This window comes from Pristiophorus japonicus, chromosome 9 (genome assembly GCF_044704955.1).
Source record: "Pristiophorus japonicus isolate sPriJap1 chromosome 9, sPriJap1.hap1, whole genome shotgun sequence".
NCBI lineage: Eukaryota > Metazoa > Chordata > Chondrichthyes > Pristiophoridae > Pristiophorus > Pristiophorus japonicus.
This window is the reverse complement of record NC_091985.1, coordinates 116015314-116034598: the sequence shown is the minus strand read 5'-3', so window position 1 is coordinate 116034598 and position 19285 is coordinate 116015314. Positions and strand designations below refer to the sequence as shown.

At 43.9% G+C, this 19285-nt stretch overlaps 1 protein-coding gene across 1 annotated transcript in view; it reads left to right on the top strand.

The window, feature by feature from the left end:
* LOC139273182 (utrophin-like) overlaps nucleotides 1-19285 on the top strand; it is a 186020-nt gene that overhangs the window by 151288 nt on the left and 15447 nt on the right. The window contains exons 17-20 of the mRNA XM_070889726.1: nucleotides 7772-7896; nucleotides 8925-9048; nucleotides 9668-9755; nucleotides 13839-14053. Of these exons, the coding sequence (XP_070745827.1) occupies nucleotides 7772-7896; nucleotides 8925-9048; nucleotides 9668-9755; nucleotides 13839-14053 (552 nt within the window). The remainder of the gene's footprint in view (nucleotides 1-7771; nucleotides 7897-8924; nucleotides 9049-9667; nucleotides 9756-13838; nucleotides 14054-19285) is intronic.

Sequence of the window (19285 nt, the reverse complement as noted above, 5' to 3'; positions counted from 1 at the left end):
GTCATCTGCAAACATGGAGATATTACACTCAATTCCTTCATCCAAATCATTAAATGGATATTGTAAATAGCTGGGGTCCCAGCACTGAGCCCTGCGGCACTCCACTAGTCACTGCCTGCCATTCTGAAAAGGACCCGTTTGTCCCGACTCTCTGTTCCCTGTCTGCCAACCAGTTCTCTATCCACGTCAGTATATTATCCCCAATACCTTGTGCTTTAATTTTGCACACCAATCTCTTGTGTGGGACATTGTCAAAAGCCTTTTGAAAGTCCAAATGCACCACATCCACTGGTTCTCCCTTGTCCACTCTACTAGTTATATCCTCAAAAAATTCTGGAAGATTTGTCAAGCATGATTTCCCTTTCATAAATCCATGCTGACTTGGACCGATCCTGTCACTGCTTTCCAAATGTGCTGTTATTTCATCTTTAATAATTGATTCCAACATTTTCCCCACTACTGATGTCAGGCTAACCGGTGTATATATCTACCTTGATTTCTGTTACCTCATCAAAAAATTCAGTGAAGTTAATCAGATATGGCTTGCCTTTAACAAATCAGACGGAACCTATGGGGCCAAGTTTCGGCCTGAGTTGCTGCTGTTTTTTTGGAGCAACTGGTTTAGAATGGAGTATCTTAGAAATTGCAATTCTCGGCATTTAGTTTGCTCCAGTTCTAGTCAGTTTGAACAGTTTCACTTTGGAACAGAATTTTTTTTTCAAAAGGGGCCGTGTCCGGCCACTTACACCTGTTTTCCAAGTTTAGGCAGTGAAAACTTACTCCAAACTAACTTAGAATGGAGTAAGTGAAGATTTTTGTACTCTCGAAAAAACCTTGTCTGCACTTAGAAAATCAGGCGTAGGTTACAAATTAGGCGTAGGGAACGAGGATGGGTGGGGTTGGAAGGGAAGTAATTAAATTCTACAATCATTCAGCAGTCATACTTATACACATAAAGATTCAACCTGAATAAAAATGTATAAACAAAGCAAAGATTAAATAATCCATCTTCCTACCTGTGTGAAGCAGCAGCAGCCTTCGAGCTGCTGTGCTTCAGGCAGGCCTTCCATGTTGGAGATAGGGGTGGCGTCAGTGTCTCGACAGCAGCCCAACAGCGGCAGCAAGCAGCCTTCAAGCTGCGGTGCTTCAGGCAGACCTTCCTTCCATCAGTGGCTGGACGGCAGCCGAAGAAACAACAAGCAGCCTTCGAGCTGCGAAGGGGACTGAGGCCATTCGGCCACGCGATAGGGGCGGCGTCAGTGGCTAACCGGCAGCCAAAGATACAGCAATCAAGCAGCCTTCGAGCTGTGAGGGGGACTGAGGCCATTTGGCCAGGGACAGGGAGAGGCAGCCACATAGACACTTTTAAACTTAAATTTGCAGAACGGGTGCTGCATTGTCAACACCACGTATTGTGCAATGGTTCGCCATCAATCCACTGCATAGGAGAGAATTGATTAGAGCTCACCGCACCAGGAACGTCATAGTCCATAGGTTGCTGGGCAGGAGACCTTACCCACGTCGACAATATTGAGCCAGGCGCTCGTACCTGGACATGAGCGAGGCTGATTGTGTCAAAAGGCTGCGTTTCCGCAGAGAAGTTGTCGCTGAGATCGGTGATATGCTGAGATCAGATTTGCAACCCAGAAGCAGAGCGCCAACTGCCCTGTCTGTTGCAGTGAAGGTAACAGCTGCACTTTCTTTCTATGCCTCGGGATCGTTTCAGGCTACAGCTGGAGATGTGTGTGCCATCTCTCAACGTGCAATACTTGGCTGCATTTATCAGGTCACGGCTGCACTTTATGCGCGAAGGAATGACTTCATCAATTTCCCAATGACCGCACAAGTGATCCATGGCTGTGGGCTTCTTCAGGATTGCCAGCTTCCCAAAGGTACAGGGCTGCATTGATTGTACCCACATCACCTAGCGAGCACCTGCGGAGGATTCTGAGCAGTACTGAAATAGGAAAGGTTTCCACTCTATCAATGTGCAGCTCTTGTGTGACGACAAGCAGCGCATCATGTCAGTCGATGCGAGATACCCTGGCAGCACCCACGATGCGTTCATCCTATGCGACAGCGTTCTATCTGACATGTTTGAGCAGCAGCGAGAAGGGCAGAGCTGGCTACTGGTAACAAAGGGTACGCCCTGACCACCTAGCTCATGACGCCCCTAAGCGTGACACGGACAGAAGCTGACCGTCAATACAACACGGTGCACATTGCGACGCGCAGCATCATTGAGAGGGCCATTGGCACATTGAAACAGCGATTCCGATGCCTGGACCATTCTGGAGGACAGTTGCTATACTCTCCTCAGATTGTCGTTCACTTCACTGTTGTGTGCTGCATGCTTCATAACTTAGCCATCATGAGGTAGCAGGAGCTGGTAGTGGAACCAGAAGACCTATGTGAGGGTCCAGTGCATGATGATAGTATTATGGAAGAGCAGGATGTGGATGATGACGACAATCAGGAAAGCATGCAAGTGCCTGATGCCGGAGCACGAGGTTGAAGGAGGGCCATCCATCGTGCCCCTTTAACGATTGCTCGAGCCTTGCGCCAGCAGTTCATCCGTGAACGCTTCAACTACTGATGCCTGAGGGCTCTGCGACCACTGTTGCGCATGGACATGTTTATTCTTTGCAGTTGTTCCTACGTTGTGTTGTGTTAATGGAACATGAAACAGTTTTAATGAAAAAATATTTTATTGAAAAGTTAACGTCACTAATAAAATATTTGTTGTATCAAACTATACTTTTTAATATGACTCTTGAAGATCACTTATAAACTTGTAAAGTTACAAAACAATCTCAATGTGAAAAATCTTACACTCTGAAGAACACTTAAACTTCAGGATCACTTTTAAGGTGCAAAATTAAATAAGATACAAAATGTGAAAGCATTAACATCATAAGATCACTTTCATCATAAGATCACTTTCATCATAAGATCACTTTCATCATAAGATCACTTTTATCATAAGATCACTTTTATCATAAGATCACTTTCATCATAAGATCACTTTCATCATAAGATCACTTTAACCATAAGATCACTTATATGTTGTAAAGTTACAAAATTTACATAACAATTTCAATTTGAAAAACGCTACTACAGCTACATCAAGAACAAGAACAAAAGCAGCAAAGAAAGGCTGCAACCATGTCTCATCCATATCTCAGTGAATGTTCACTTCTTCATGGGGGTGTTATTTGATTGGCCCGGCAGTGTGCCCTTAATGCAGAAGCTACCTCAACCAGGCCCTCCCTGACGGCCTGTGCCGACACTTGCATGCCCTCCATGACGGCCTGTGCCGTCGATTACACTCCCTTGGACACTCCCTCCCTAAGTTTCCGTGTCATTACTGCTATTTCTCCCGTCAGGATCGTCACCTCTTCACCCACTGCACTGACGCCACCGATGAGTGATCGGGTAAGCTCATTGGTCTCCATTACCAATGCCACAACCTGAGCCGCATCTGTTGCACGCTGCATCTCAGGAGAGCGTGTCTCCAATCTCCTTCTCCTCTGCCTTGTGGCACCACTACACTGGGAGGCGCGGGCATGGACGGTGGGACACTCGGTGATGCAAGCGGCACCACTACACTGGGAGGCGCGGGCTGGGACTGTGGGACACTGTTCCAGACGGCAGAACTAGAGGGAGAGGCTTGGGATGGTGGGACGTTCGGTGTTCCAGACGACAGCACTCGAGTGCGAGCCGTGGGCTGGGATGGTGGGTGAATGGGTGTAAACTGCTCCATGATACCAGCAGCACCACTGGGACCCGCAACATCGGAATCAAAGCCATGGAAGGTAGAACCAAAACCTATGCTAGGGGTTGAAACTCTGATGCCCCTTGATGGGGGCTTATAAACATTAATTTGGAAGCTCTCCTCTGCAGACATTTCAGTCATCACTGCCATCATCCAGTCTGGTTCCTCCGCATCTGGTTGTACTGGTTCTTCTTCTGTATCCTCAGGGTTGGCAGCAGCAGCAGCATCATCATGTTCTGCAAAATACATCAGAACAGTCAAATGTTTAACAGCAAGGGAGGGGGCCGGATGGGTGGCGTGAGTACTAGGCAGCAGGTTGATTTAAAGGACCACGATGCATTTTCAGGGCTTACCCTTTTCCTCGCGTGCGGGCCCAGCTTGTGCTGTACTGATTGCTTTTCTCCATGTACGACTCATCATAGCAGCTACCCTTTGTTCCAAGGGTGTCAGTGGATGCAGATTGGGCGTGCCTCCTCCTGTCTGAGTTGCCTCCCTTTTGTTGTGGGCCAATTTCTTCTACAAAGAGTAAAATATAACTTTTTACAGTGTGTCAGTCTGCAAGGTGGGACATACAGATAGCCAAGTTACAATTACGATTACATTAAAAATGGAAAATATTACTTACACTAACTACTTGACCAAGGTCGTGCCATTTCTTTTTACACTGGCTTCCAGATCTCATGGTATGCACCACTGCGCAGTAATCTTCTGCAACTTGGTTCCAGCGTTGTTTCTTTACTTTTGGTGGCACTTTTATGCGACCTCAGTTGCTGGTATCTAGCTCCTGCCATCTCTGCTCAATGATGTTGACTAATATCTCCACTTCCTCATGCAAGAAATTCTTTGTTCTTTGTGGACGTTGATCCATTGCAAAGTTGAATGAATTGGCACTCTTATTTCTCAAAACACACAGTCCTTAATTTGCATGCACCAATGCAGCACCTGTTCTGCAAGTTTAGCAGTGAAAAGTTGCACTCACTGATTTCATCAGGTGATTTATTCAACAGTGCTGCTAAAAGCACTCCTCCACACACAAAAATATCACTAAAATTAAATCACAAGCCTTTCCAGGGGTCCACGAGACAAATCTTCATTTTTCCTCTGGTCCCTTTAAAAATGGCCGAGTGCCAATGTTTATTTCCCACTGCGCGTGCGTGCACGTTCCAACGCGCATACGCAGGGTTGCCGGCACAACGTTGCCTTATTTAAATTAGGCCTGTCCCCCACTGCTTGTAGAATCGGCGCGAGTGTCTGGCTCCGCCCCCCGCTGTTCTGTGCGAGCCGCGCCAAGCTGCTGAAGACCTCCGAGGAGCCGGAGAATATCAGTTTTTTTTCTGTGCGCTTTTGAGCGCGAAAAACGGGCGTCCAGCTCGGGGCTGCGCCGTTGTAGGCGCGGCCCGAAACTTGGGCCCTATGACTCAGTAGGTCATATTCTGTGGGGATAGATTCAAGCTTGTTTATAAAATCAGGTTACAATGTTACACTTGGAGCACCACATCACCAGGATTTTTCTAATTGCTGCAGTAATTAGTAATTTGGGTTTAAATCTAAGCTATAATTGATGGTTTGGATAAAAGCAGGGCAACGTGTTGCATGATAGTACGCTCGCCTCTGATAGCGCTTAGTATCAACAACAGTCCTCTGATCTTACCTAATTATTGTTGGAAAGCTGACAAAAACGCATTAGGAATAAAGCAATTATTTATAAGTGTAGATCTGATGTACCTAACGTTGCTTTGTTCATTAGGCCACAACACCAGTCCTGCGTTTTTGAGGACATAGATTATTTACTTATTACTCATGCAGTTGAAACCAAAGATAATTGTGTTAATTTGGAGTAAGTAATTTAATATTGAAAAATACGGAAACTTTTGTAATTTTGAAGCAGATTTTTAAAAAAAATTAAATTTACAGTTTATGCCTCTTTGCAAAATTCTACCCATTGGTTTTGCATCTCTTGAAAACAACTGTTGAGCGTTTTGTTCATAAACCAACTGGATTCCAGTACCAGATGAGAACAAATAACCAATAAATATAAGATCGAAGATAGCTTGCCTGATTACTTGTAACTTTTTTTTATACAGCAAGTTGTTGTGATCTGGAATGCACTGCCTGAAAGGGCAGTGGAAGCAGATACAATAGTAACTTTCAAAAGAGAATTGGAGAAATACTTGAAGGGAAAATATTTACTGGGCAATGGGGAAAGGGCAGGGGAGTGGGATTAATTGGATAACTACCGAAGAGTCGGCACAGGCATTATGGGCTGAATGGCCTCCTTCTGTGCTGTAAGACTCTAGGAACTGGTTTCATACTTGGTTTGGTTGAACTAAAACACCAGTTCTTCAGCTTGGAGATTGGCATTCCAACATGCTTTTGAGAAGCAGTGGTGGGTGAGTTCTCTGCTGCAAGTGAGATGAAGGTTTGTGCCCCGGGCCGGAGCATATCTAATCCATCTGTCACATTGCCTCTTTCTTATTTCCTGCACGTCTCCTTAAAGGATGATCTTCCACCCAAGGCACCATGTTCCTTGGAGCAGCTCTCTATTCATGCGTTCAAAATCATTGTTCAGCTTGGTTTCATGTGTTCAAAATCCCTGTTCAGCTTGGTGTGGCATCGCCAACCGTTACCTCTCAACAGATGCTCTGAGCATTCTTTGGCTCATAAGGTATTTGGTATGTTCCATTTATGTTCTGATGTTTGCCTTTTGCAAGCACTGTGGGATTCCTTAAAATCCTTTGCTCCTTCAGTTTACCGTCTCTCTGGTTAAGCTTCTTATTATAACTGGAATTGCTTCTTAGCTTGGGTGTACACTTTCTTTGCATTCCTTTTGGCTTAGAATTATTTATCTTTAGTCCTGTGACAATCTTCTGGGTATAGCAATGGTTTTGTCATTTGCAGTTTTGAAATTTGCAATTACGATCGACCTGCGGGCAAAACCCACCTGACCATTACGTCTGTTAAATAATAGTCATATTGGGCAAGTTGGGCAATCCTGGGATTCAAATGATTGAATTACTGGACCTGGCTTTTATGCTTGCATTATGAGTCCTTTGGTGCGTTACAGCCTTGTAGCATCTTTGAACTCAACATTTCTTTTGTTTTCAGCTTCATTGTTTTCTTTACAATTAATGGTAATTTAAAATGTATTTACCTGACCATCTTTGTATGATGCAGCAGAAGACAGGTAGCTGCTAAACTGTGTAACTGTAGCCTTCTGCGGACTGAGAGTTTTTGCTAGTTTACTAAGGCATAAGCTTCTTCATTAGATGGTCTGTTTCTAAGAGTGTCTTTTTAAGATTTAGCTCACATTACAAGACACAGTTGGTATATTTTTGTTGCCGAAATTTTTCTTTTCCAATTATTTCCCCTCCCTTTCAAGTTACGAGGCGCTGCTTTCTGACGGTGATAATTGGTAGCTGATCAGTTCCCAGATCTCCAACAGTTCTTGAGACCTTGGCTCCCTGTCGATTTGAATCTTGAATTGGCCATAGAGTTGTGTCACAGGTTGACTCCCTGTAGATTCCACTTGGACATCTTCAAATGTGATTATAGATTTGGGCTGGAGTAGAGCTGTGGTGTGCCTGTATAAGAGTTCACTATACCATTGTGCTGAAATATCACTTTGTATAATGTAGCACAGTTTGTGTTTCTTGTTATGAAATAATTTTTTCCTTCTGGTGTATAAAAACTTAGGTAGTCATAGGTGTTATTTACAATATATGGGAATTCGCAAGGTTAATTAATGCACGTAAGGATTTGGGATGAATGTAAAATGATACAATGTAAAATGTTGCTGCACAAGAGAAACACAAGTTTAGGAGCCAGTGTGTAAGGTGGGCTGTGCCATGAGGGCGAGTAGGATTTGGTCTCACACCAGTGATTTTGCCCAGTGATTTCTTGATATCTGGCATGCAGTTGGGAGTAGAAATACTGCCTTAGAAAATATTCCATCTTAAGTGTGCATTTCTTTCTCTTTTCCCCCACCATCTCCCACAGGTGTCTAGGGCAGTGCCTGAGTTGAGAATAACTGCCACAGAACACGCAGTTCAGAAGCAGGAATTGGCCCCTCCCCCACCTCCCAAGAAAAGACAACTTCACATGGATATGGAATCCAAGAAAAAGTAAGATGAGATCTTTTAGCTCCATGTTTTTAACTGAGGTTTCCATGTGAACACACACACGGGAATGGTGGGCATTGATTCTCCAGAGCAAATTGAGTTTTAAGGAAAAACAGTTATAAATACTACATTATTGGGAATACGTTTTTGATAAATCAAAAGTTTTTAAGAGGCAAGGAAATCACAAAATGCTGGAAATCCGCATCTAAACATAGAAAAGACAGGATGTTTTCAGATTTCACCATTCATCAGAACCCAAGTGCTGATGAAGGGTATTAATGACATGTTAACCTGTTTTCTTTACAGACGCTGTCTGATCTCTATTTGCAGTATATTTTTTTTGTTAGAAGTTATCCATAGGTGTAACCTCAAATAGACAAAGGATTGTTAGTAAGACATTGAAATCAGTTCAGTGTATTTGGTGCAAGAAGGTAAAACTTTGCCAAAATCTGACCACATTAAAAACAATAAGATGCCTGGAGAAAATAAGGGCTTAATGCTATCTACATTCTAATTCAGCCTTGGTAAATAACCTCTGCCATCGGAGTGTAACCATGCACACAATCTTCCCCCTCTCACCACTTCCATGAAAGTGGCAAGTCAAGCTGGGGTACAGTCGCACTGGAACTCTCTGCCACTCGCCTCAGTGCCATTCTTCATTTGTAACCTAGAATTGGGTATCGGGAAAATCAGCTATGGATCCTTCAAAGCCAAACCCAATCCTGCCCTAACCCAACATTGGTGCACATATTTTCAGGAGGGAGTTTTGGCTCGGTAGTGCCTTCCCCCTTCCCCCCCCCCCCCCCCCCCCACCGCCTCCCCTCCAGCACAGGAATTCAAAAACACGCTAATTTTGTTTTTAACTATAATGGTGCATCTTTTCCTAATATATGCAGAACTTAACACAAGTATTATAGGTGTCAGATTTGCCTGATAATGAAATCATTGTTTGCTTCCTGTAACACGGTTGTAAATTCTGTTCAGTGTCTTGATGCGTTGGTGGAGCTATTACAACATTACTTTATCACCAGGTTCGATGTGGATGCTAGTGAGCTTCTGAACTGGATTGGTAAATCAAAGTGTGAGATTCAAGCCATGGTGTTCAATGACTTCAGGAGGAAGAAAGATATTTCTAGCATGAAGAAAAAGATGAAGGTAAGGTTGCAATTCCAGAGGCTGGTTTAATAAAAAAAAATGAATTTAAGACTCTAGTTTGTTAATTGAGATTTGGTTTTTAAGAATAATGCAAAATCAACCAGTTAACGCTACAGATGAGGCAGCCTCTATTTTCGATGTGCTCCTTAATAGGATAATATCTAGCAAAAGCTGAGGAGAGGTAGTGCTGCATATTCACATTAACTTGACGTATGTCAGTGATGCCCATATCATGAGGTGCATTTAGATTGCACTTATGTGACTGGATAGATTTCTGTAAAACTCTTCTGTGCTGTTGCTAGAAGAATGGGCGCCTGATCAAGGCACCAGAGGGTAGTTGGGCATTTGTGAGACTATATCTAACATGAATCAGCACCTTGTGGGTGGGTGGCTTCTCTGTAGATTACTGGAATGTTTCAGGACCGTTTTAAATGTAAAGTCTAGATGTGAACCCTGGAGCCTGCCCCTCGTGCCCCCCCCCCCCCCCCCCCATGTAAGAGTGTAAAGAATAAAGTGATTTGAATATTATACATATGTAAAACTTGCTATGCTGTTTCAATAAATTAGTGATGTCTAAACAAAATGATCTGAAATTTGTTGAAATAATTGGTGTCTCTAGGCTCTGGAAAAAGAAAAGGCTGAAAATGAGACACAATTGAAGGAAGTAAAGCAGATGGGACAAGCCCTGCTTGAACCAATGGAGAAAGGTAAAATCACTTCAAATCTAAATGTCATGAGCATAGTTCAAATTATTGTTCTGTGGTATTCTAACAGTTGGAACTTGTAAATGAGTTTATCGAGCACTACTTCTACAAGCAGACTGTACTTAGGAGAACTTGTGGTAAATAATCATGCATTGATTTCTCATATGGTGTCATCAGGATAAGATGTTTGGAGCCTGTTGATTAATGTCTATCAAATGGAAAAATTAAAAATGAGAAAATCTGAAAATGCTGGAAATACACAGCAGGTCAATCAGCATCTTCAGACAGAAACAGTAGGTTGAAGTTTTGTGTGTAGCCCTTCCATCAGATATTCTGTCAATCGCCTGTGAGGAGGCTTTCCTGTAGTTTATAAAAACTGGCCTGGGCATTCAGGCACCAACGGTTTGTCAGGTGTGATTTGAGGAAATCTTCTGCCTGCCGCAGGACATTTTTAAACCGATAGTGATGATAGGAGGTTGATGGGTTGAATTCATAGTTGTATTTTTGTCTCCTTGCACTCCTGTTAACCGCCTTGAGATGGTTGTGTGTTAAAGGCGTTATGTAAATGCAGGTTGTTGCATTTATGCAGTGCTTTTGATTGAGTCTTGGTGTTTATGCTGTGCATTGCATATTCTGTAGCCCAGACTGGGTCTTCGAGTCTGCTGCTGGGCTACAAGAAACTGATTTAACAGTCGAAACAGCAGGACCTTGCTCACAGACATCAGTCTTCTGGAATCTGCATGAAAGGAGCAACGTAAAAGCAGTTGAAGTTGGTAAACAATGAAAGTCCTTTTGTGCATGCTGGAAATAATTTTACAGAAATCTTTCCAGATTCATTTTCAGTTAGCATGTGTGAAGTTTGTAGTGTGTGTTGTGACTTTACATCACCAGGTCAAAATTAATTCAATTAAATCTAAAGTTTAACAAATGAGAGAGAAAGCAGGGGAAAAATATCAAATTCAGAACTGCAAAATAATGGATCACTGCCCAAGGTCTAAAGTCATTTTTTTATAGGCTTAATATTACTTCCAAATTTTGCTACTATTGTGAAAGCTGGGATTACCTTAAGGGACAACATACTACACTCATTATAGGCAGTCCCTCGATTCGAGGATGACTTGCTTCCACGTCAAAAAGTTCCCAGGTGTTTCAATGAAGGACCTAAAATTCCAGGTCCAGAACTAAATCTTAAAGAGTGGAAGATGCCTGTGCGTGGATTTTTTTTAACATGGTGTTGCACACCAGCCACCACACGGGCTTGACAAAGCTCGGTCTTGGTCCAGTGGCAAGGAATTAACCAAGACGACTGGAGACCCAGCTCTGCTGCACGGACCTATTGCGCGCACGCATCGCAGTGTGGGCTGACCCTTGCTGCCCCTGGGCCCTTGCCTCTCCCGGGCCCGGAACTCGCGCCTCTCCCGGGCCACGAACTCGCGCCTCTCCTGGGCTCCGATCACATGCCTCTACAATCTCTCGCGCTCCTTTGCCCCGACCTCGCCGCTCCTGCTGTACCTGCCCACGCTCCAATCACCGACCTGGATCTTGGTGACGTCCCTCTTCACTGCCGTTGCTCTCCTGCTCCAGCACGTGCTGCTCCCTGGAATGGTCCTTCTGCTCCCCGGCCTGCTCCAATGGTGCTTGCTGGCCGGGGGCCGCTCAGTCTGTTGGGCCAGGCCGCCATGCTGCTCTTGCCGCTCCCCGGCCTGCTCCAATGGTGCTCGTAGGCCGGGAGTCACTCAGCCTGCTGGGCCAGGCAGGATACTACACTACAGGGGTATCCAAACTACAGCCTTGGACCATGTGGCTCAAAGCCCCATGCTCTAGCCTTTAATGTGCGGGCAACTCGGCCTCATTTGAGTTTGTATTTTTTTTTCAATGGCCTGATCATTTTGAGTTTTGTTGGCCTGCAGGTTTGGAAAGGGCTACTTTTAGCCTCATTGATGAATAAATCCTAAATTAGCATTAGCTACTTCAGATATATGGAAATTAATTGGTACATTGATTTAAACTTTATGCGTGAGCGGAAGGCTCCATTATGAGCACAATGAAGCCCGGGAAGGCTGGAACTATTGATGTCTTTGGAGCATTTGAGCAGAGCAATGTCTAATGTTGTATAACCATGTGCTACCTGAGCAAGAAATCAAACAAAGAATTAAATGGATTACCTTTTGGGTGGTTTTACTCTCCAATCCCCTTCAGATTTTAAAAACCACATAAATTATCAGTGAAATGTCATTGTAGAAATACTCTCAGCTTCAAACAAAGAAGAAATTGTTTCCTGGATTTAGTGAATTTTTATGGCAGCAAGCTGACCTTCCAATCACCGGACGTGTGCATTGTAGTCTGCGCAATTATCTTGCTATTGCAACAGACATGCTGGTAATTGATAGTGTAATTCACCACGATTGAAGTGAATAGGCTAATTAGAATGTTTTGGTGTATCTCTCCACCACCCCCCAAAAGGCCAGGCAGCTTCCTTTCAGAGTGTAACTCTGATACTCCTTCCAGCTGAAACAGCGATTTATGAACTAGTTTCAATTTAGTATACTATATTCGCTGCTCAAGATGTGATGGTCTCTACATTGGGGAGCAAGCGTAGATTGGGTGACCACTTTGCGGAGCACCTCCGTTCAGTCCGCAGGTGTGACCCTGAGCTTCCAGTCGCCTGTCACTTTAATTCTTCATTCCATTTCCATTCTGACCTCTCTGTCCTCTGTCTCCTACACTGTTCCAACGAAGCTCAACGCAAGCTTGAGGAACAGCACCTCATCTTTCGTTTAGACACTTTACAGTCTTCTGGACTCAACATCAAGTTCAAAAATTTCAGAGCGTAGCCGCTGCCAATCTTTGACTCCCTCCCTCCCCCCCACCCCCCGAGCCTGTTTGTTTGTTTTTCTTCTCCTTGTCTCTAATGGCAGCTGGTCATTATCCCGCCATTCACACCCTATCTTGACTACTGTTTTTCTAACTGTTGGTATTATCATTTGAATTTGGGCCATCATCCCTTTCGTGTGTCTCAATTCTCCTGTCTTCCACCCTATCACAGACCTTCCCTTTTGTTCTTTCTCCCCCTCCCCCTTTCAGTGCTTGTTAAGAATCTGTTCTTTCTGAAGGGTCATTGACCAGGAATGTTAACTCTGCTTTCTCTCCACAGATGCTGTCTGACCCACTGAGATTTCAAGCATTTTCTGTTTTTATTCTAAGAGCCAGTTGTTCTAAGAATGACTATAATCTGTTTCGAGTTAAGAACGTTTCCCTGCAATTCACTACGTGTTGGAATTTCTGACCCCACACTAAGCCACCTTTCTGACTTGAGCACTATATAAATGCAAGCTGTTGGTACAATTGTAGAATCCTGAGTAGGTTGAAGGTCATTTGCTAAAGCAGTTGGTATTCTAATCGGTTTCACTCTAAAGCAACTGTGCATGCTTTAAAGTTGCGATGTGGGTGCCCTTGTAGCTGGAGATGGTCCTTCTAGGATAGCAAGCTATTTTCATGACCATCTGTTCAGATTGACCTGAGTTGACTCACGAAACCCGGCTCCCTTCTGGCAACTATAACCGTTTGATCTGCCATCAGGGATGGTGCTACTGCCTGATGCATCTGTGAAAGCCACCGCTGTTGGTGTGAGGGCTAGCCTGCAGTGCCAGTAGGAGCATCGCCTTGTTTACGCTGTCAGTTTGTTGCTGAAGGTGGAGCTTTCAGTAGCAAAACAACAGTGTAAGGGAAGCACCAATGTAAGTTGTACCTTTTGATTTGTGTGTTTGGGATAGTTTCAAACTTAATTCAAGTTTTGGGTCAAACCAAAATAATTAATAAGGAGGACACATTGATTGGTGTATGGCTGATGTGAATTTGGAAATGGGGGGCAGGGGAAAGGAGGTGAGATTCCCATTTCCTCTTCGCGATTAAATTGAAATGTGTTCTTAATACTCGTATTTATAAAAGTGATGAGATAATCTATCCTCCCAGCCTTCACTTTATGTTTACTCACCCAGAAAATGGAAAGCAGATTTAGCTATGTGTTTAGCCTGCAGTTAGCCATGCTGCTGATTGTGATATTTGTGTATTGCAAACTTCTTGCAGAAGGACTGCCAACAGAGGAAGTAAAGCATGCACTGGAGAACATGTCAGTGGAATGGAAAGATAATAGCCAGCAAATGGACAAGCTGAGAAGTAAGATGCAGTATCAGGAGGACATTAACAGTATTTATCAAGAACTACAAGAGCTTGAAAAGACTGTGAAATCCAAAGAAGACTGGCTAAAGAGTGCGGCCAGTGTCCCAGTGAAGTCCAGTCAGGTGAGTGGCTCTCTCTACGTTAGGGTATTGTCACATGGCTTATTTAAAGGGAATGAGGAAGAGCATCAACAATTCAACTGGGGGTTAGTACCTCAGAAAATAACAGAGGAAAAAAGAAATACCTTTAGGGAAATGCAACTGAGGATGCGGGATAAGTACATACAAAGCACAAGTAAGCGCAGTCTAAATAAATGTGATGCTAAATAGATTAACAAGGCAATTTCAAATATTATGAAATCTGGGAGCTGAATAAGAAATTTGCTGAAGAGGAGGTAGCTTCAGATGTGATTTCGGCAAGGGAAGGAGATGTAATGAGTATTGTTTCTAATCTACATGATATAAGTTAGTTAAATTCACAACTGGTACTAAATTAGAGGTGCAGTTGAGTCTGATGAACAAAGAACATAAGAAATAGGAGCAGGAATAGATCATTCGGCTTCTCATGCCTGCTCCTCCATTCAATAGGTTCATGGCTGATCATCTACCTCAACTCCACTTGCCTGCACTATCCCCATTTCTTTCCCTTGATTCCCTTAATATCCAAAAATCTATCGATTTCTGTCTTAAATATACTCTGACTGAACCTCCACAACCCTCTGAGGTAGAGAATTTCAAAGATTCACCACCCTCTGAGTGAAGAAGTTTCTCCTCATTTCAGTCTGAAATGGCCAACCCCTTATTCTGAGACTGTGACCCCTGGTTCTAGACTCCCCAGCCAAGGGAAACATTCTCCTTGCATCTACCCTGTCAAGCCCTGTAAGAATTTTATATGTTTCAATGGGATCACCTCCCATTCTTCTAAACTCTAGAGAATATAGGTTTAGTCTACTCAATCACTCCTCGTAGGACAATGGCCCCATCCCAGGAATCTGTCTGGTGAAACTTCGTTGCACACACTCTGGCATGTGTATCCTTGGGTAAGGAGACGAAAACAGTGTACACCATGCCAGGTGTGATCTGATCTCACCAGAGTCCTACATAATTGCAGTAAGATGTCTTTACTCTTGTACTCAAATCCTTTTGTCATAAAGGCCAACATACCACTTGCTTTCTTAATTGCTTGCTGTACCTGTGTTAACTTTCAGTGATTTGTGTACAAGGACACTCGGGTACCTCTGAACACCAATATTACCCAATCTCTCACCATTTAAAAAAATACTCGGCTTTTCTATTTTTTCTACCGAAGTGGATAACTTCACATTTCTCCACATTATGGGCCCAAGTTTCCACAGGATAAAAAACGGGCGCCCCTCCGAGCTGGGCGCCCGTTTTTCGCGCCTAAAACGGCGGCAGAAAAAAAATGCGCTATTCTCGAGCGCTTTGCAGCTCCTTGTCTGTTTGGCGCAGTGCCCAGGGGGGCAGAGCCTACACTCGCGCCGATTTTGTAAGTGGGAGGGGGGGCGGGTACTATTTAAATTAGTTTTTTTCCTGCCGGCAACGCTGTGCGTTGGAGCGTTCGCGCACGCGCAGTGTGAAGGAAACATTGGCACTTGGCCATTTTTGTAGTTTTTTGTAGCTGTTTAATTTTTGAACATTTTTTAATAAAAGCACATTGCCATCAGCACTGAGGCTACCCTTCTCACTGTCTCCTTCCCCTCCCCACCCTCCACGGCAACAAACGGCGGTTTCCTCCCCCTCCCTCCCCTCCACGGCAACAAACCGCTGTCTCCTCCCCCTCCCTCCCCTCCACGGTAACAAACGGCGGTTTCCTCCCCCTCCCTCCCCTCCACGGCAACAAACCGCTGTCTCCTCCCCCTCCCTCCCCTCCACGGTAACAAACGGCGGTTTCCTCCCCCTCCCTCCCCTCCACGGCAACAAACCGCTGTCTCCTCCCCCTCCCTCCCCTCCACGGTAACAAACGGCAGTTTCCTCCCCCTCCCTCCCCTCCACGGCAACAAACCGCTGTCTCCTCCCCCTCCCTCCCCTCCACGGCAACAAACCGCTGTCTCCTCCCCCTCCCTCCCCTCCACGGTAACAAACGGCGGTTTCCTCCCCCTCCCTCCCCTCCACGGCAACAAACCGCTGTCTCCTCCCCCCCCGCCCCCCTCCCCTCCACGGCGGCAACAAACCGCTGTCTCCTTCCCCTCCCTCCCCTCCGCGGCAACAAACGGCGGTTTCCTTCCCCACCCCTCGCGGGAACGAACGATGGCTGAAGCATTTTCACACAGGTAGGAAGATGGTTTATTTAATCTTTTCTTTGCTTATAAATGTTTATTCAGGTTGGATTTATTTGTATAATATTTGTATAAGTATAAATAAGGATTGATTGTAGAATTTAATGACTTCCCTCCCCCCCCCCCCCCCCCCACCTCGTTCTGGACGCCTAATTTGTAACCTGTGCCTGATTTTTTAATGTGTAGAACAGGATTTTTCAGTTCTACAAAAATCTTCACTTGCTCCATTCTACTTTAGTTTGGAGTACGTTTTCACTGTGGAAACTTTGAAATCAGGCGTCAGTGGCTGGACACGCCCCCTTTTGAAGAAAAAATTCTGTTCCAAAGTAGAACTGTTCTACCTGACTAAAACTGCAGAAAAAAAAATGTGGAGAATTGCGATTTCTAAGATAGTCCGTTCTTCATTAGTTGCTCCTAAAAAATCAGGCGCAAATCATGTGGAAACTTGGGCCCATAAATTCACTTGCCATGTTCACTCACGTAGCCTGTCTATATCCCCTTGAAGCCTCTTTACATCCTCCTCACAACTTACATTCCCACCTAGCTTTGTATCATGAGCAAACTTGGATATATTACATTTGATCACCTCATCCCAATCATTGATATAGATTGTGAATAGCTGAGGCCCAAGCACTGAAGCACTGTTCCTTGCGGTACTCCAATAGTTACAGCCTGCCAACGTGAAAATTATCCATCTATTTCTACTCTCTCTCCTGTCCATTAACCAATCCTCAATCCCATGAATCCTAATTTTGTTTAATAACCTCTTATGTGGCACCTTTTCGAATGCATTCTGAAAATCCACATTCACTGGGTTCCCCCTTATCTATTCTGCTAGTTACAACCTCAAGACTCCCAACAGATTTGTCACACATGATTTCCTTTTCTTAAATCCGTGCTGACTCTACCCAATCCTATTATTTTTTAAGTGCCCTGTTACCACGCCCTTAATAGATTCTAGCATTTTCCCAACTACTGATGTCAGGCTAACTGGTCTGTAGTTCCCCATTTTCGCTCTACCTCCTTTCTTAAATAACGGGGTTACTTTTGCTACCTTCCAATCCATGGGAACCGGTATCGAATCTACAGAATTTTGGAAGTTGACAACCAATGCATCCACTATATAGCCACCTCTTTCAAAACCCTAGGATGTAGCTCATCAGGTCCAGGGGATTTATCGGCTTTCAGTCCTATTAATTTCTCCAGTACTATTTTTTTTACTAATACTAGTTGCTTTCAGTTCCTCATTCTTGTTAGACCCTTGGTTCTCCACTATTTCTAGCAAGTTTTTTGCATCATCTTTCTTGAAGACAGACACAAAGTATTTGTTTAATTTCTCCGCCATTTCCTTATTTCCCATTATAATTTCTCCCCTCAGTCTGCAGGGACCCTCATTTACTTTAGCTAATCGTTTCCTTTTTACATACCTATAGGAGCTTTAACAGTCTGTTTTTATGTCTCTTGCTAGTTTACACATGTTCTATTCTGCAGGGACCCTCATTTACTTTAGCTAATCGTTTCCTTTTTACATACCTATAGGAGCTTTAACAGTCTGTTTTTATGTCTCTTGCTAGTTTACACATGTTCTATTTTCCCTTTATCAATTTCTTGGTCCTCCTTTGTTATGAAGTAACCATGAAAACAGACAAGGTTGTAGAGAAAGTTTGCAAGTAGGCAGAATTATGGAAGATGAAATTCAATACAGACCTATGTGCAAAGTGTTGCGCATTGGAAGAGCAATGAAGGATACATTAATGAATGGTATCAAATTAGTTGGAGAGGCCGAAACTAATCTGGCATTACAGTAAGTACCACATTTACCATCTCTGGCCATTAACAAAGCAGAGGGAAGACTCTGCTGTGTTGCTAGATCAGTGTACTGTATATACTAAGGCTGCCATGCTGAAGCTGTATAATGTTCTGTCCAGGCCTTCCCAATGGAATGTTTGGATGTCTGCCGAGGTTAAGATTGAATTTGCCTGTTGCATGCTCCACAGTTGACCGATCTAGTGGTATCCACTGAGTTCATACATGAGTAGCAGGCACTTGGATTGGGCATTGGAAACCTGTTAGCATTCAATGAACTGCACTCCAACCTTCAGAGGAGTGGAGGAGAAAATAGAAGAATATTGGGTGAGTTAGGAAGTATTCTGATAGGTAGTTGTAGCTGGTCAACAGTTGGTTTTCACACTCTAGTTTCTCTTAATTTATCTTCTCCCTTTCCCTTTTCAACTTCCTTTTCTGGCCTGGCTGTCTCTCTTTGATGCTCTGTCCCAGCGATTGCATTGAAATCTGGATTACGATCTGACGGATTGTACAAGATGTTCTTCTGACGTCTGACCAAGTGTCAATTAAAGATCAGGAATTAAAAGTTTGCAAAAACAAAATGTTAGCCAACTGATCACTGATAATGGGAAAGCTGCTTAATTAACAGCAGTATTCTCAGCACAGACGGAAAGAGTGGGCATAATAGAAACATCGAAAATAGGTGCAGCAGTAGGCTATTCGAGCCTGCACCACTGATCATGCACTTCAGTACCCCATTTCTGCTTTCTCTCCATTACCCCTTGATCCCTTTAGCCGTAAGGGCACATCTAACTCCCTTTTGAATATATCTAACAAACTGGCCTCAACAACTTTCTATGGTAGAGAATTCCACAGTCTCACAACTCTGAGTGAAGAAGTTTCTCCTCATCTCTGTTCTAAATGGCTTACCCCTTATCCTTAGACTGTGACCCCTGGTTGTGGACTTCACCAACATCGGGAACATTCTTCCTGCATCTAACCTGACCAATCCCGTCAGAATTTTATTTTTCTATGAGATCCCCTCTCATTCTTCTAAATTCCATTGAATATAAGCCTAGTCAATCCAGTCTTTCTTCATATGTAGTCCTGTCATCCCAGGCATCAGTCTGGTGAACCTTCGCTGCACTCCCTCAATAGCAAGAATGTCGTCCTTCAGATTAGGAGACCAAAACTGTACACAATATTCAAGGTGTGGTCTCACCAAGACCCTGTACAACTGTCGTAAGACCTCCCTGCTCCTATACTCAAATCC